General features: G+C 38.5%; 2 protein-coding genes across 3 annotated transcripts in view; one reads left to right on the top strand and one right to left on the bottom strand.

Moving 5' to 3' along the window:
* Positions 1–1,045: 1,045 nt before the first annotated feature.
* Positions 1,046–13,992, bottom strand: LOC126375989 (protein suppressor of white apricot-like). 2 transcript variants are annotated; one of them, XM_050023128.1, is made up of 14 exons: positions 13,705–13,992; positions 12,989–13,158; positions 12,406–12,566; positions 11,893–12,112; positions 11,474–11,535; positions 10,535–10,730; positions 9,990–10,187; positions 8,756–8,995; positions 7,591–8,253; positions 5,672–5,802; positions 4,919–5,009; positions 3,566–3,617; positions 2,120–2,152; positions 1,046–1,667 (listed from the first exon to the last, which is right to left on the bottom strand). In XM_050023128.1, the coding sequence occupies exons 1-14, from the start codon at positions 13,896–13,898 to the stop codon at positions 1,328–1,330; spliced, it is 2,751 nt and encodes a 916-aa protein (XP_049879085.1). In that variant the 5' UTR covers positions 13,899–13,992; the 3' UTR covers positions 1,046–1,327. The 2 variants fall into 2 exon arrangements, with proteins under 2 accessions (XP_049879085.1, XP_049879086.1); XM_050023129.1 differs by having other exon boundaries at positions 13,510–13,847.
* A 741-nt stretch (positions 13,993–14,733) lies between these two features.
* LOC126375985 (eukaryotic translation initiation factor 4E transporter-like) overlaps positions 14,734–17,260 on the top strand; it is a 45,319-nt gene continuing 42,792 nt past the window's right edge. The window contains exon 1 of the mRNA XM_050023121.1: positions 14,734–15,169. Coding sequence (XP_049879078.1) covers positions 15,091–15,169 — 79 coding nt within the window. The 5' untranslated portion in view covers positions 14,734–15,090. The remainder of the gene's footprint in view (positions 15,170–17,260) is intronic.

Genomic DNA, 17,260 nt, shown 5'->3' on the forward strand with positions numbered 1-17,260 from the left:
AGTTAGAAAACACAATTAAACTATTATAATTTATTCAATAAGGTTTATTGTACTAAAACATAATATACATTGTGATATAACATCTACTTTCACAGTATTATTGTAGAAGTCTCATGATGTCATCGGGAATATTTATAACGATAAAATTCACAAACCAATAAAAAATAATTCTCTCATAAAATGAACAAATCGGCCTATTCGCCGTTCTCCTTGTGATTTGTACAATACAATTTATGACATACAATTCATTGTATATTTAATATTATAACTAAAATTCGTGTCTTTATGTAATAACATAATATCTAATTATATTATACCACATCATTCAAACCAACCTATTTTATTTATTTCATTATTGCACCCAAGAAATATTCAAGTACTTTCTTTCAAGATACTGTATGCTTCGTTTACACTAGGGTTAATTTATAACGGAACGGGCCAAATTACCCAAATAACAAATAGAAATACATAATGAGGTTTTATTTGAGATTATTACTAGGTACAAAATTCACGTTGGTCCTATTTACGACATCTAAATAATCTACAAAATGAACAGTCGTACATATTCGTTAAAATGATTTAAAATTAAAATCTATGCTCTATTTACATTAATAGAGAATTTACGAGTATAAATTATTACTGTTTAGTAAGCCATTTTATTGAATTTATTTATTTTGAAAAACCAGACCGAAAAATATTGTTAAAATTCGAAACAGAGATTAAAAACACTACAAAGAAAGAAAGAAAGAATTAAAGAAAGGAAATTATATAAATTATTTCTGTTCTAACATTATGGTTCGGATTTATTAACCAATAGATGAGCAAGTTATTCCCGTTAATCTTTCTGAATATCAAATACATCTATGTTTTATTACTCTTACCCTTCGATCACATATATTGATAGATGCACAGTTCCTTACAACAAACAAAATATCGTCCCTGCGTCAATTCTCATATACTTCAAGTATTTCGAGAAAGTTCTATCACCTTACAAATTAAAAATAAACCACGGATGAACGTGAGTTTAAGTGTTCAGTCGAATTGTATGATATTTTGCTTGGCTGTCAAATACTTAAACCCACGTTCATCCCTGGTTTATTTTTTATTTGTAACGTGGCTAGAATCGCGTACGGTTTAATTCAAACCTTAAGTAACTGAGATAACAATGGAAATGCGACGAGGGAATAAGAACGAAACGAGACGCATCGCCGCTATTTGCCGGTGGCATTTTTAGACGGCAACAGTGCAGTATATATAATATATATACTAAAATATATCTATCTATCTCGTCTATATTATACGTGATCGAAGCTCTTACCCGTCTGTATCAGTCTCCGGCCTTACTCAAAGAAGACCGCGAATCTGCCTCACTGTCACTCGACCACTCCCCTTCGCTGTACTCTCTCTCTTTCCTCCTCTTTTTACTTCTTCTCTCCTCTTCTTCCGACGAAGAGGACTCCCTCTTGAGCGAAGACTGAGTCTGACTGTCCTCAAAGTCCTGTACCAACTCCTTCGTAGGAGAAGAAGTTCTCAATTCCTTCAATGTGGTACTCAAGTCCATATTCGGTGGGAGAGGATGGTCCACTTCTTCATCATCTACTGATTCTTGTTTCTTCTTCTTCTTATTTTTAGACTTCTTTTCCTTCTTACGTTTCTTTTTTTTGGAGCTGCGAAAGAAAGTGGTTGGTGTTAGTTTGTTGATATTTTTATATGTATAGATGAAACGCAGGAAATCTCCTTCTTCTATCGTGTGAGTTGTAAGATGGATTACCAACCACATCAACCCTGGTGTCAGGGTTACTATTGAGCCGCCAAAGGCCCCTGACATGGAGAGCCATGTCCCGGTTACTACTTACTGATTTAAGTAACTAGTCGTTATATGAGCCATGTCAGGGGCCTTCGGCGGCTCAATAGTAACCCTGACACCAGAGTTGATGAGGTTGGTAATCCACCTCACAACCCACACGATAGAAGAAGAGAAGAACCTAAAAAAAAAAACATTTTATCTATCTAATTCGTATCGGATTCGAACTAGAATAATCTTACTTTCCTTTTTTTTATTCACATTTATTTCGTGTGTTCATAGAACTTTTTAACAAATGATAATGTTCAAACTCACCCATCATTGTCGGAGTCGTCTTCATCAGATGATCTGTAACATAATAATGATGTATAAATTGCATTGTATTTTTAAGGACTAAAGATGTCTACTTGTCTAGTATCATAGTATAAAAAACAACATAAACAGCCTATATACGTCCCACTGCTAACAGGCCTCGCCTTAATCAACCGGATGGGGTATGGAGCGTACAGTCATGAGACTCATGAGCAATATCATGTACCCACTTTAGAACCCTGTCGCACTATCATAGTTGACATTTAATGAGACTTACGGTTTAATTTGTCAAAAAAGTTAATGTGACATGGTTTCAAAGTGTATACATATTAGTGCTCGTGACCGTAATCCACATTTCTCCACTGCGGGTCGATGTTGTTTTATGGCTAGTTATCATGCTTTCCAATGCTCTTAATCATCTTACTTTTACGGATAACCAGGTGATTCAGCCTGCAATCGTAGCCATACAAAGGACAGTCTCACAAGCGATCAGGAATCGAACCCGGATCTCCAGCTCGTAATCAGCCTACACGGCTGGGCACAGGCCTCCCCTCAATTAACCGGAGGGGGTATGGAGCATACTCCACTACGCTGCTCCAATGCGGGTTGGTGGAGCTGTTTTTACGGCTAACAGCCGGGACCAACGACTTGACGTGCCCTCCGAAGGAATCATCTTACTTTTTCGGGCAATCAGGTGATTCAAGCCTGAAAAATCCTTACCAACAAAGGACAGTCACAAAAAAAAAACCGCTCTAACCACTAGACCACGGAGGCTGTTACCACGCCACGGTGGCTCCAGCTCGTCATACAACATTATCATCACTAATTTAAGAGCCACGCTCTTGTCGATGTAGCATTCCCGATGTTACTTTTTAGGGAAAAATAGAGCAGTGGTTTCCCTCTTGCCTTCTGTCCAACAATTATAATATAATTATGTATAAATTGTATTGTTTTTGAAGGAGTAACTATGTCTAATTGTATGCTATAGTGTCAATATCTCTAGCGTTATCCCATTTTTGACAAGGTCCGCTTACCTAACCTGAAGATATGATAGACACGGTTTTATATCGTCACTGGAAAGGCAAAATTACATAAGCGCCAAAATATCCTAAAATAGTAGTCCATATTATGATATCTATTGCTAAACATAGAAATTGAAAATACAATGTAAACTTACGTTGACGTCATCTAAATTGGATAAATGGGTAAAAAGTTATGATAAAAGACGGATAAAATAATTTGAACGGCTTTTTCTTGAAATGCCATTTTGGTGCTTACGTAATTTTGCCTTTTCAGTGACGATATCATACTCAAAAAGTCTTCCCTAATAATCCGCCCTTTAGCTCACGTCTTCCGACCAAAGTCCTCCTAAGAAGCAGTCAATACTGTTTTTTTTTACTTTATACTTTTTTTCATACTTTTTTCTTTTTTTTCTGTTTCGTATCTTACCTGTGCTTTCTGCGTTTGCTTTTACGGTGTGATTTATCCTCTTCATCATATCCTGTAAGGACAATAAATATGTTAGTCCATTCAATTACCACCTACAAAACCAATTAAAATTTCTGCATACAATTGGATCGTGTACTAGGTTTAAGATAAATTATGAAATTCTGATCGCTACATCTATATTTAAATATGTCTGTACAGATTTAAAACTAACGAAAAACATTTCCTTTTTTATATTTAAACTATTTATGAATTTTAATCAAGAAAAACGTAATAATAAGTCCGACATTTTTTCACGTATTTCTATCACGTCACAGCGTGTTTTTTTTATTACAGATTCCTTAGTAATTACGTGTTTTGATGTTTAATAAAAGTAACTGATTTGACTAGTTGGAAACTAGCCTATTGACGAGTGTTCCAAAAATTAATGAGAAGAACATGACAGGTGTAACTTAAAATAAAATTAGACGTGTGTGTACTGAAATCAGCGTCTTTGTCTACTAATTAAGGCTCGTTGGCATACATGCATATTAGAGGTCACCATATCACTAAGAGCCACGTTCTTATCGGTGTAGCAAATGGAGTAGGTAGCGCTACCTACTCCATTTGTCCCCCCTCTCGGAGAACCTTCCACCGGGTTATGAGCTGACCAGGCCGACCTGGAAATCTTTAAATAGACTCCGCACACAGGTTGGCCGAAGTAAAGATAACCTGTCCAGGTGGGGGTTTTCTCATCGGGTCGGATCTGAGCTGCGTGTGGGGTGTTACGCCACAGACTATGGCTCATCTGATAACTTGCCCCGCGTGCCCTGATACCTGCACGCGAGAGGGACTGATGAGTGCCACCGAGGATGCTGTTCGAGTGGCGGAATACTGGGCTGAAGAAATCTAATGCCATCGAAACGACAAGAAGAAGAAGAAGATCGGTGTAGCATTCTCCATACTACTTTTGTGGTTTCCCTCTTGCCTTCCGCCCCACAGTACTCTGTCTGACGCCAGTGGTATGGCACCCATTGTAGTCCATTCCAAAGCCGTACTCCTGTCCTCCGCCTCTGAATAGTACTGACAGTTACTGCTACAGCTGTTATATTAGAGGTACTACATACATACATAAACGCGCCACGCCTATTTCCCACCGGGGTAAGCAGAGACTATGAAACTATGGAATTCCATTTGCTACGATCCTGACACGTCTCTTGCTTCCTCCACATTAATCTATCGTTACATACACGCACGCCGGTTCAGATCGTACTGAAACTTTTCGAAGGATATCTCCAATTTGGTCAATATACGTCCTATTAGAGGTAATAGTTTTTAAAAAACAACAAAGGTAGGTAGTGATTCCGTGTATGGTACCGTGTTTGTCGCGGTGTCGCCGCTTCTCCCGTTTCCGTCGTTTCTCCTCCGCCTCTGCTTTCTTCTTACGCAGCGATTCCAACGTGTCCACCTGAACAATACCTCACTAAGCTTTAACTGATATACTACATATATAATTCTCCATTAACTCAATAACTAACTCAATATGGATATTTTCATTAACACAATAGGGTATTTGACTGGGTCAAAGATAAATTATAAAATGCAAATCTAGAAATAGAAGCCAGTCAAAGATGAAGAAAAATCAATCTCATTTTCTTTACGACTTATTTTCGAATTTTATTTATTTATTAACTAACAATGAGTACGCCTTCATTGCTGGGGGGTACTTGATCTACTAACCTAGTATATAAGTTTTGTTATTAACAAATTATGAGTCCTAGTTACTTGAATAAAGAATGTAATTATTAATTATTATTTTTTTTTTGCAAAATGGTTACTGCAACATCGCTTCTATAATGTAAATGATGTTTTTTTTTTATTTCAAATTCGGACATTAATATTTTTAATTATTATTGATGATGTCACAGGACAGTATTTCCATACAAATTCCAAAGAAAATTTGCGATGTGACGTTTCGGCTGAATAAAGTTTACGTCACCTCCCTCAGTCTTACTTTAGTCGTCAATCGTATGGGCGTCAGACGTCACACACACAGATGCGCGTGTACGATGACGTCAATGTGTAGTGTCTGTGTAAAACGAGTGTTTTTGTATGAAGTGTTTGGGTTACCATAGCGCTGGCGAGGGAGGAGGTGGGCAGCGCGGCGGCGGCGGGGTCGACGCCCACCTTCTTGAGGAACTCGGCCGCGCGCCGCCGCCGCTCCAGCTGCTTCTGGCGATCCGTGTCAGTGTCCAACGACCCTGGGGACAACACACACATGTACATTACGTTACATTTCTTTTTTATTGGCCCTGGATTAGTTAATCAATCATTAAGTCAAGGGCCTTAGGCGGCTCAATTTAAATAGGGTAGTTTCGAACTAGACAAATCAGTTACTTTTTACTAAACGTCAAAACACGAAATTACTATGGAATTGTATGAAAAAGCAACCTGTGACGTCATAGAAAAAAGTGACCTTCGGTCAAAGATAAATTATGAAATTCTGATTACTAAATAAAGATAGATCTAAGAGTGACATAACATGATCTTACATAAACAGCCTATATACGTCCCACTGCTGGGCACAGGCCTCCCCTCAATCAACCGGAGGGGGTATGGAGCATACTCCACCACGCTGCTCCACTGCGGGTTGGTGGAGGTGTTTTTACGGCTAATAGCCGGGACCAACGGCTTAACGTGCCCTCCGAAGCACGGAATCATCTTACTTTTTCGGACAATCAGGTGATTCAAGCCTGAAAAGTCCTTTCCAAACAAAGGACAGTCTCACAAAGTGATTTCGACAATGTCCCCATCGGGAATCGAACCCGGACCTCCAGATCGTGAGCCTAACGCTCTAACCACTAGACCACGGAGGTTGTTCTTTTTATCTATTTAACTTATTTATGAATTTTAAATATTAAAAAAATTATAAATAATAGTAAGTGCGACATTTTCTCACGTTTTTCTATGACGTCACAGGTTGCTTTTTCATACAAATTCCATAGTAATTCCATGTTTTGACGTTTAGTAAAAAGTAACTGATTTGACTAGTTGGAAACTACCCTTTTATAATAACTCCGACAAGTTTACCTGTGATAATTATTACTTCATCGTTCTATCATTTATCTTATTTTTATCCCAGGGCCACTAACCTAAAGGTATTTATTTACAAGTACAAACCCTATTTACAGAAGCGAAATCAAAATCATTTAAATCCAAATTACATTGCAACTGCCAATACCTACCTACTTGCTTTTTATATTTGGAGTAAATATACGACAAAGAATACGAACTACGTAACAATACATTTCTTACCTTCCTTAGGATCGTCCATTTATCACAATAATTGGTACACAACAAAAAAATAAACAAAGAAAAAGCGTCAAAGATTAAAAACACATAACGAACGGGAACAGTCATACATACAACGTGGAACTTGACTGACTGATTACTTGCAAAAAGCGGAAAATTGCATACATTTGAGGGTAGTTACACATAAAGAATTTATTTAGCTGCCAATTAAATAAATGTCGTTACCATTTTCGAAATTTATATTTATAGGAAACTACCTCCATACAAGCTTGTTACAACTACTATGTATGGTCACGAGCATTAATATGTATACACTTTGGTAGCAACTTTTTTGACAAAATGAACTGTAAATGTTAGTGCGACAGAGTCCTAAAGTGGGTACATCATATTGCTCATGACTGTACACAGTTGGCTCGACCATTCTTCTTCTTATCATTTGGGTTGTGAGGTGGAATACCAACCTCATCAACCCTGGTGTCAGGGTTATTTACTGAGCCGCCAAAGGCCCCTGACATAGCTCATGTAACGACTACTCACTTACATCAGTAAGTAGTAACCGGGACCAACGGCTTAACGTGCCTTCCGAAGCACGGATCATTACTTTCGAACGATCTGGTGATCAGCCAGTAATGTCCTAACCAAACTAGGGACCGGTTGTTAACCAAAATAGGGAGAGGTTGGTAATCCACCTCACAACCCACACGATAGAAGTAGAAGAAGCTATAATAAAAGCTTACCTTTGGAATCGGAATGGTCGCCAGTCAAATCAATCATATCATCGGAATTATCTTCTAATGATATAACTTCAGTCTCCAATTCATCTTTACTGTACTTCCTCTTCTTCAACTTGTCATCTGGCCTCTTCTCTTTATCTGGACTCCTTTTTCTCTCTCTGCTTTCTACCTTTTCTTTTTTCTTTTCTTTATCCTTTTTAAGCGTTTTTGGAATCTCTTTCGGTTTCCCTTCTACTTTAATCTCTGGTGCAACAGACTTTCTTATTTCGATTGGCTTTTTAATCTCTATAGGTTTCTTCATTTCATCAACTTTAGGCGCGCGTTTCTCTTGGTTCAAATTGGTGAGAATTGGTTTTTCTTCTTTAGCTAATTTTACTTCTACTATTTGTGGTGTGTTGGTAACTATTTTGGGTTTTATTGGTTCGAATGTTTTGATTGTAGGAACATGATTTTGTGTCCCATCCATCTTGTAAATAATGGCTGGTGGTACATTATTGGCACTGAACGCGGGCGGCGTATTATTTTTGACGGAGTTCTCATCTTTCTCGGTTTGTTTTTCTTTTTTACTATCCGTTTCGTCGTCCGAGCTTGATTCGTATGGCAACGCAGGCTTTGGCAGAATAGGATCAGGCTCTTTGAGTTTCTTGATGGAGAAAGACACTGGGGCTGTAACAATACAATGAATTATACATTGTTTTAAGTTTATGCGGTTATTATCATAATTAAAACCCATAATAACGGGTTCTTACCGCAGTCATCAACAGTCATCCCGTGATCATGGCACTTGCAACAGTGTCGAAATATTGGAAGTCTCATATTCCTATTTTAAACGCGGTAAGAACCCGTTATTATGTGTTTTAATTATAATATAATGAATTTCTACAATACAATACAAAAACAGGTAGTACAACAGGCGGCCTAATTGCTAAGGTAGCAATCTCTTCCAGGCAACCTTTAAGTATAGGAAATGAATTTAATAAAAAAATAGCGGGATGGACAGTGCATAATAAAATGTTGAAAAATATAAGTATTATAGAAGAAAAATACGTTTTTTTTTTTCTATTATGTAAAGCTTTTTCGAGAATATAAAATATTTTAAGAGGTATAAAATAAGCGTTTGTTATTTTTAAAATATTTATCCGAAAACTGTCAAGTATCCAATACTCACCGTTATTCTTCTTGTGCTGCTCGGGCCCCTGCCCGAGCCGCGAGCAGTAGTAGGCGTGGTGCACGTCAGTGGGCTCGAGGAACGCGAACCGCGGGTCTCCCTTCGCGCGCACTATGTCAGCAAACTCGGCGCCATTTCGTGACACGTACGCCGCCATCTTGTCGATCACTATTTGAATCTCTTCCGGCGGTTGCACTATGATCGGGCCTTTGCTGTCGGTTGAGGACGTGTCGTCGCAATCTGTGGAATTATACAGGGTGTTAGTGACGCCGTCTACTTCGTTGTATTAAAAATGATGGTAGGTCTTTTTCACTTCGGAAATGTTTAAATAAAATTTTGAGTTTGTCGCCAGTATTCGCGTCGATCGATTTTCATTGATGGTTTTTAATAATTTGTCATGTCTATGCAGCTTAAAATTGGAACCAGCGCACCCCGTTTGAGAAGCAAGCCGGTGGAGCCAGAGGACCACAGTTACAAGACTCAAAATTTTGAACTCACTGAGGAACTTTCCAGGCTACCTTCCTCAAAAACAACGGAGGCGCTGATCAATTCCTTAGTTAAACCTTCTAATTTCATGGATAACAGATATATGCAGCATAATAAATGATGACCCTTTTTATTACACCCAGACACAATTACATCTTACACCCATTATTATTCTGATCAAAATAAAGAGAAGCAATATAGGATACATCATCATCACCAGCCCATTAACGTCCCCACTGCTGGGGCACGGGCCTTTACTATGGATGGATAGGGAATCGGGCCTTAAACCATCACGCGGGCCCAGTGCGGATTGGTGGATATTAACGACTGCTAATGAAGCCGGGACCAACGGCTTAACGTGCCTTCTGAACCACGGAGGAGCTCGAGATGAAAACTTTTTTTTGTGGTCACCCATCCTATGACCGGCCTTTGCGAAAGTTGCTTAACTTCAACAATCGCAGACCGAGCGCGTTTACCGCTGCGCCACCGAGCTCCTTATAGGACACATAATGTGACCCAAATATCAAGTAACAATTTTATTTTTTTTATGGCGTGACTCATTGTAGATTTACCGCAGATGGCATTAACTAACACTACTATTTGGTTATATTACTTACTTGGTTATGTTGTTTACTTGTTACCTGGTCTTCTGCCATTAGTAATGAGAAAATAGGTAATTACCATGTTAAATCTCGACAGCGCCATATATATTATTTTGGAGAACGTGACCTGGAAAGTTCTTCCTTACCTGACACATCACTATCCGAGTCAGTATTATAGTTCTTCATGAGACTAAGACCGGTGGACTTTAATGGCCCGGATTTGACCTCCATCTTGGGCGGTGGGGCGGCCACAGTCGGTGGTGGCACCTGCTGGTAGTAAGCCGCGTACTGTTGGTACTGAGGCTGTGTGTGTTGCGGCATTGGCGGGCCTTGGGTGTTCGGCTCTGAAACGGAAATTATAAAATGCGATTCTTCTTCTATCGTGTGGGTTGTGAGGTAGGCTACCAACCTCATCAACCCTGATGTCAGGGTTATTATTGAGCCGCAAAAAGCCCTTAGCATGGCTCATGTAACCCTTACATCAGTAAGTAGTAACTGGGACCAACGGCTTAACGTGCCTTCCGAAGCACGGATCATCTTTCTTTCGGACAATGAGGTGATCAGCCTGTAATGTCCTAGCCAAACTAGGGATTACAAAGTGATTTTCGTGATGTGTCGCCGCCGGGATTTGAACCCGGGACGTCTGGATCGTGAGCCCAACGCTCAAACAACGGGAGGCGGTTCAGCTCACCATTAGCAGTGTTGTACATGACGGGCGCCCGCGAGATCATGGCGTGCGGCCGCGGGGGCAGCGGCGCCGTGCCGGGCGGGGGCTCCTCGCCGGGGGCCGCCTCCAACGGCGGCGGGGACCCGCGCATCTTCGAGATCAGCATCGTGTAGTCGCAGTCCGCAGACGGCTTGTAGTGGATACTTGGGATTGACGGGGCCTGACGGGGGAAAGGTGATGGATGAGTACATATTTGAACATAATAATACTGTAAAATATATAGGGGAAGACATATTATTTATAGCAGGTATATTTGTAGAAGAATCAGTGAGATTTTCTAAATAAAATTGGGGTTAGTTATGTAAAAATGACCGGGTGAGAGCCTTCAGCGCTCCCCATTTGTCCGGCCAAGTAGTTAATGCCATCTGCGGCAAACCTACAATAAGTCAAAAAAAAAAAAATTATGTAAAAATGTGCCTCCTAGACACTGTATAAATCACGTAGAAAAGATGTAAGAGGCATGATTTTTGATAATAGGCTACTTGATAACCTAGTCTAATGAGATACCTACTTTTTGAAGTTTGTATGGCAATACTGTCCTGTGACGTCATCAATAGGAGCGATCACACGTTGCACTCGATGTTACTTAATTCATAAATAAAATTCGAAAATAAATCGAAAAGTAAATAGAGATTGATTTTTAATCATCTTAGAATGGCTTCTATTTCTAGATTAGCATTGTATAATTTATCTTTGACTCAGTCAAATTTAATGTTAATAAAAATATCTATATTGAGTTAGTTATTGAGTTAATTGAGATTTACTTAAGTAGTATATTAGTTGAAGCTTGGTGAGGTGGGGCTAATTAGAATTAGTTCATCTTACAATGAATGTACCTCTGACTACCCTATTGGGATAAAATGTTATGTTGTTCTTATATTGGTTACTCGATATACTACTTACAGATTCAATTATTGTTGAAGCCAGGCTGGGATGAAGGTAATCATCATTTTCGGGTGGTTTATCTGTAAATAAAATTACATTATTATATTAATTAATAATTATAAAACTTACAACTATCATTACAGGACCATCCTAATACGATAGTTCCGGGCTTATATCGACTTATGACAAATAACACAATACATACAAGATAGCTTTTTCAAATTCTCATATTTAGGAATATGTTGCCCACAGGAATGTCTGATACAACGTACAACATCTATCTACGTAGATAGCATTTGATTCTATTGGTTGAAGCTCTCGATATGATTCGCAGCGCGGTTGCTGTAACGAGCCAGCAGGATGCTATAAGGGCAAGCCGCACCAGGGAAAAATATCACTTTAAAAAGATTTTATAACTTCACCAATTAAAAATGTACCTTCAACAACGATTTCAGGCTTCTTCTCCGGCCATTTGCCGGCCTTGACAAGACCAATCAGTGTGGTGTAGTAAGGATGCAGCTCGGAGTCCCTGTTGAGGAACTGGAACTGTGGGTTGTCCCCCTGCTTGGCCTTGATCAGGATCTCCATCTGCATGCCCTGGCTTGCTATGAACTTAGCAGTCTTCTCTATTATGGCATTTTGTTTCTCTGTTTCTGGCTGTGAAGGAATTAAAGGGATTACTTAAAGAAATTCATGTGTTTCAATTCTTTAGACATTTAGTTAGTGGGCAGTTGACTAAGTTGTGTGTTAAACTATTAACTAGTTCTCTACATAATTAATCTCATCCAAAGAATCAAAATTATTTATGTATATACATATTCGCAAGGTGTTCTGGCTGAGGATAAGAAATGCCAAGAAACTGCAACTGCAACACATCTTATAAATCAATGTAGGTATACATTACAACTAGAGGAACACATTTAATACATAAGCAGCTGAACCCAACTTACCAGAACTAAGTCAACTGGCAAGAGAGCCTTGAAAGCAGGTGTGGGTAGGAAGGGCTCGTCAACCTCAGTAGGCTGCAGGGGAGGTTCGGGCTCCGCTGGAGTGTCGTAGTTGAAGCCCACCTGGCCATAGCCTGCTGCGTGGAGACGCTTGAGCTCCTCCTCTGGAAAAAACATAGGATGAATAAGGTAAAAACAAAAATATCCCAACTGCTGAGCGTCCAGTTGATTTAAGCCTGCCCTCAATCAACCGGAGAGGATATAAGGTAATACAATCTTATTATTTTTATTAGTCTTCTGAGTAGTTGGATACCCATGTCTTATTAATCATAAAAGTTTATGTGCAGAAACTATTAAAATACACATAATGGGCCATCTTAGAGTCTAAATGTGGAAAACAGAGCCCACTAACTAAACTATTAAAATCAGACTCAATGCAAATTAAAAAAGGCTTTTTCTGTTCATACATAATCAAGAACAATTTCTCCAACCATTTTTCCTTAATTTAAATAACTCTATTCATGATTTATAGGCACAGAACAAATAATTACTTAAAACTGTAGCATGTTTGTCAATAATTATTTACCTTTATACATTTCTTCTTCATCTTCATCAGTATGTAGAGCTCTGTAGCGTTCTTCATCACAAAGTTGTTCCACATCCTGCTCGGTCTTGCTGAGTTCCACGCGCCAGTCGAAGCCCCCCTGTGGAGCTTCGTAATTGCTGAGGTCGTGCAGGGCTCCCCTCGCATCATACCTGCCAACATCATCCTCATCTCAGACCTGGTTTAACTATCTCCAGTCACAATCTAGAACTAGCTTACAATTACACCCTAAAATTTTAATTTAGGAATTGTTGGAGAAATATTATAATATACAATTATTTATTTGCAATGCTTTTAAATTGATCTGAACAGCATTAAAATTATGTCCAGTATGAAATAAGATAATGTTAATAGTAATAGAAATGGAATCATAATTCGAATTATTATTATTATATCATCATAATAAACAATCCTGGAATACATGTTTCAGCCAATAAAAATGTTTTAGGGATTATTTTGTTACGTTATACATACGCAAGTGTACCGTTGCATTTTATACATACCACCGGAGCGTGTCACCGTAAAAATGCGACGCTGCCGCCACCACGGCCGCAGCACCCGTTGTTCATCGCGAAAACTTCAATACATCCTCTGCGAAAATCTTAGAAGTCTTCCAAAATTTAATACTTTCTTACATTGGAGAGTTTAAAGTTTTTAGCGCCACAGTTAGCAATCTTATAGAAAAAAACGGATCGAACCTGTCGATTTTCAACGTTTCATCCCCCATCCACGGAATGAGGTGCTTTCCTTGATCAATGTGCAGGGCTTTATCATCGTCCCTGAACAATTTGCACGAGTAGCCGAACACAAATAATTCTTCTTTCTTCTCCTTGAACTCGCTTTTACGCAATATACCGGATTCACTGTGACCACTAGTCCACTTTACAGACATTTTGAACACGGAATTGGCACCACTTAACTTGGAAAAATCTACATAAAATTGCAAAAATAGGCACACATTTCAAAGCGCGCATTTCTATCAATTGACATTTGACAAGTTTTTCATTGTATGCATAAGGAATGCAGAAGTCTAACTTATACAGCCTTGTTCATTGATTTTGTTTTGTTTTGTGCACGTACGGCTACATGTGCTACACGCACGTAATTTTATCCCACAAACATCACACAAAACTGAATAACTTCTTGGAGGAAGTATTAATAAATTATCGAATTTAAAATAGTTATAATGAGAACACGATACCATCACGATACCAACATCGTTCATCGACAATATCAGATCCAAGAACCAAGATCAGATCAAGTATAATGTATGAAACTTGTATGAAATCCACGAAACCACGCAACATTGATTTTCATAATAATATGCTATGGGGTAGCGACCCCGCTACGATATTATTATTTTTTTCTGTCCGGCAGACCGTTAGTGGTTTTATTTTCTCTTTGCTAAAGATAACATTATGAACGTGATTGTTTTCAAATTATAAGTACATGGTTGCCATCCGTAAAATGTGAAAGTATGTTTTTATATTTATTATTTAAATTTTGTAGTAAAAGGGGTAAAATTTTAATTTATGCACCAAATTATACACTTGTTTTGAAATAAATACTCTTGCTAGCAATGTAACCTTCAAATTGAAAGTGCCATATTTTTTATAAAAAATAAACAATGGCAACTGGATATTAACCAACTCAAATAAGTTGAACATCGTGCGTTCAGAAAAATCTATGTTTCCACTGCGTTTAGAATTTTGTCAAGTAATATAGGTCTCAAAAGGCATATGGCGGACGTTTTATATATTTTTGCATCGAAAACTGATAAATTCTTTTAGTTATGAGTATATTCTGACCGCTAGAGCGTTTGTTAAAATTAGCTGATAACCGTTAGTTTTTAGTGTGTAAATAAGTTTATTATACCTAGAGTCTTGTAAATATTGATAGTATTTTCGTGCGTGGACGTTTTGATCCGTATTGTTGAGAAACGAAAAGTCTGTGATATAAACAATACATAGGTGATAGAGTAATTTCCTAAAGACTTTTGTAAATATTGTAAAGTTATTTTAGAATTTTAGTAGAGTTAATATATTGAGAGAAGACTGAGAAATTGTGTGGAAGAATTGTAAGCTATGTCAGCTGTGAGCCTATTGTCATCTTTGAGAGAGAAACCGAGCGAAGAAAGTGCGAAGGATGGCCCGAACCACGAAGGTGAGTGTCTGATTGTACTATTTTGGTTTATTTTCCAGCGCGTACCCTTTCAACAATCGCTTGCGATTTACGCGAGTCATTTGACGACGTTGGCCGTTTACCTCGATTTTTCTAGACCCTCCACCGTTTAAGCAAAAAAAGCATTCAAATTGCAATCTTATTGGACTTGCATGATGTCTGGATAGTGAGCCTTCCAATATCATCAACAAAGAATGTCACTGGAGCATTAATTAATCCTGTATGTAGCCTATGTAGGTCACAAAAACTGCATACTCAAGAAGTGTTTAGCTGTTTATTTTTGATGCTTTATTTACAATTCTGCATAAATATATTTTATTCAGATATGCAAAATGTAACATTTTATAGAAAATAGAGATTATATTGCAGTATGTTTTCTTATAGGATTTGCTTTTCTTTTGTATTGTAAGCTGATCTTGCAGTCATCTTTGAAGTTTACATTGCATAATTGTCTATAATGTGGTTACTCTTAAATGGCTACTAGTTTATAATCAGTGACTATTCATTATTATTAATGCTGTAAATTAACTGAAGAAAATAAAATGAAATTATGTAGGTATTATGTAGGTAGGTAGGGGTTCTCTATTGTATTCCCTAAAATTTCTTATCCTACTTTTTATTTTCCTTCACATTTTAGTCCTAAGTATCGAATGTCCTAATGATCCTAGTCCAATTTTGTTAACTCCTAGTGTTCATTGCCCTATTTTTTTTCATCCTAATGATGGTAAGCCCTAATGTCCATAGTTACAATCGTTTATATTCCTAAAATGTATAGTCCTAAATAAAATGTGAAGGAAAATAAAAAGTAGGATAAGAAATTTTAGGGAATACAATAGAGAACCTTCACCGCCGCCTCTCGGCCCTTCGGGCCTCGATGGTCACAAGTAACCTAACCCACTCGGCTATATGGCAGGGGGCTCGCTTTGCTCGCCCCCTGCCATACAGCCTTCGTAACCTATATCTACAGTGTCGGGGTGCCGCGAATTTCCGTGCTCGCTTCGCTCGCACCCGTGACTGCTGTCGTTACGAAACAAATCTTCACCGCCGCCTCTCGGCCCTTCGGGCCTCGATGGTCACAACTAACCAAAATATGTCAAATAGATCATATAGGGAATGAAAAATTCGGAATTTCAAACTTTAGGGACATTAATATTAGAACTAAAGAATATTAGGACAAGTATTACGGTAGGATAATCAATATTTAGGATGATCGAACATTAGTACAATTAAATATTAGGAAAATGATGTTCGGAAAATCGACTTTAGGACTATAAACATTAGGAAATACAACAGGCCCCCGGTAGGTAGGCTTACGTATACGTAAGCCTAAGGCTGATCACCTGATTGTCCAAAAGTAAGATGATCCGTGCTTCGGAAGGCACGTTAAGCCGTTGGTCCCAGTTACTAATTACTGATGACCGTAAGTACGTGGTTGTTACACGAGCCATGTCAGGGGCTTTTGGCGGCTCGATAATAAAAATGAGATTAGGGTTGCTGGGGTTGGGAATTCACCTCTTAACCCACACGATGAAAGAAAAGAAGAATCAAAAAACGATAAAATGTTTTTTTAAATATTTTTTTAACTGTCTAGTCCCTTACCTAGATGCAAATTACATTATATTAGATTGCTGAAATCTCCCTTTAAATACGCCATTTATTTATATGAGCACTAGGTATTACATAAGGGACTAATTTGCCTTGTTTATTTAGTATGCAAGGAGGCAATGCCGTAGGGATATGAACAGTGGATATGAAGGTCAAGGGTAGACTCCCCTATGTTTTAGTACACGCAATTTGCGTTCCCCTTTGCACTGCTTTAAAGGGATGGTGCATGTTTATGTATTAGGGTGGGTTGCGAAATTGGGTCATGCACGGGCGGCACGGCTTCTAAGCCGCGCGCCGCGAATTATATCGCTCCAACCAACGCCGCAAATGAATGATTGAAGCTGTCGATATAATTCACGCCGTCGCAGTACCCGTGCCGCGGGCGCTGATTCTGTTTACTTAATGTACGAGTTTCTGTCACTAGCATAATCTCCCATTTGTGGTTTTGTCAACTACATTAGGAATATT

This window comes from Pectinophora gossypiella, chromosome 20 (genome assembly GCF_024362695.1).
Source record: "Pectinophora gossypiella chromosome 20, ilPecGoss1.1, whole genome shotgun sequence".
NCBI lineage: Eukaryota > Metazoa > Arthropoda > Insecta > Lepidoptera > Gelechiidae > Pectinophora > Pectinophora gossypiella.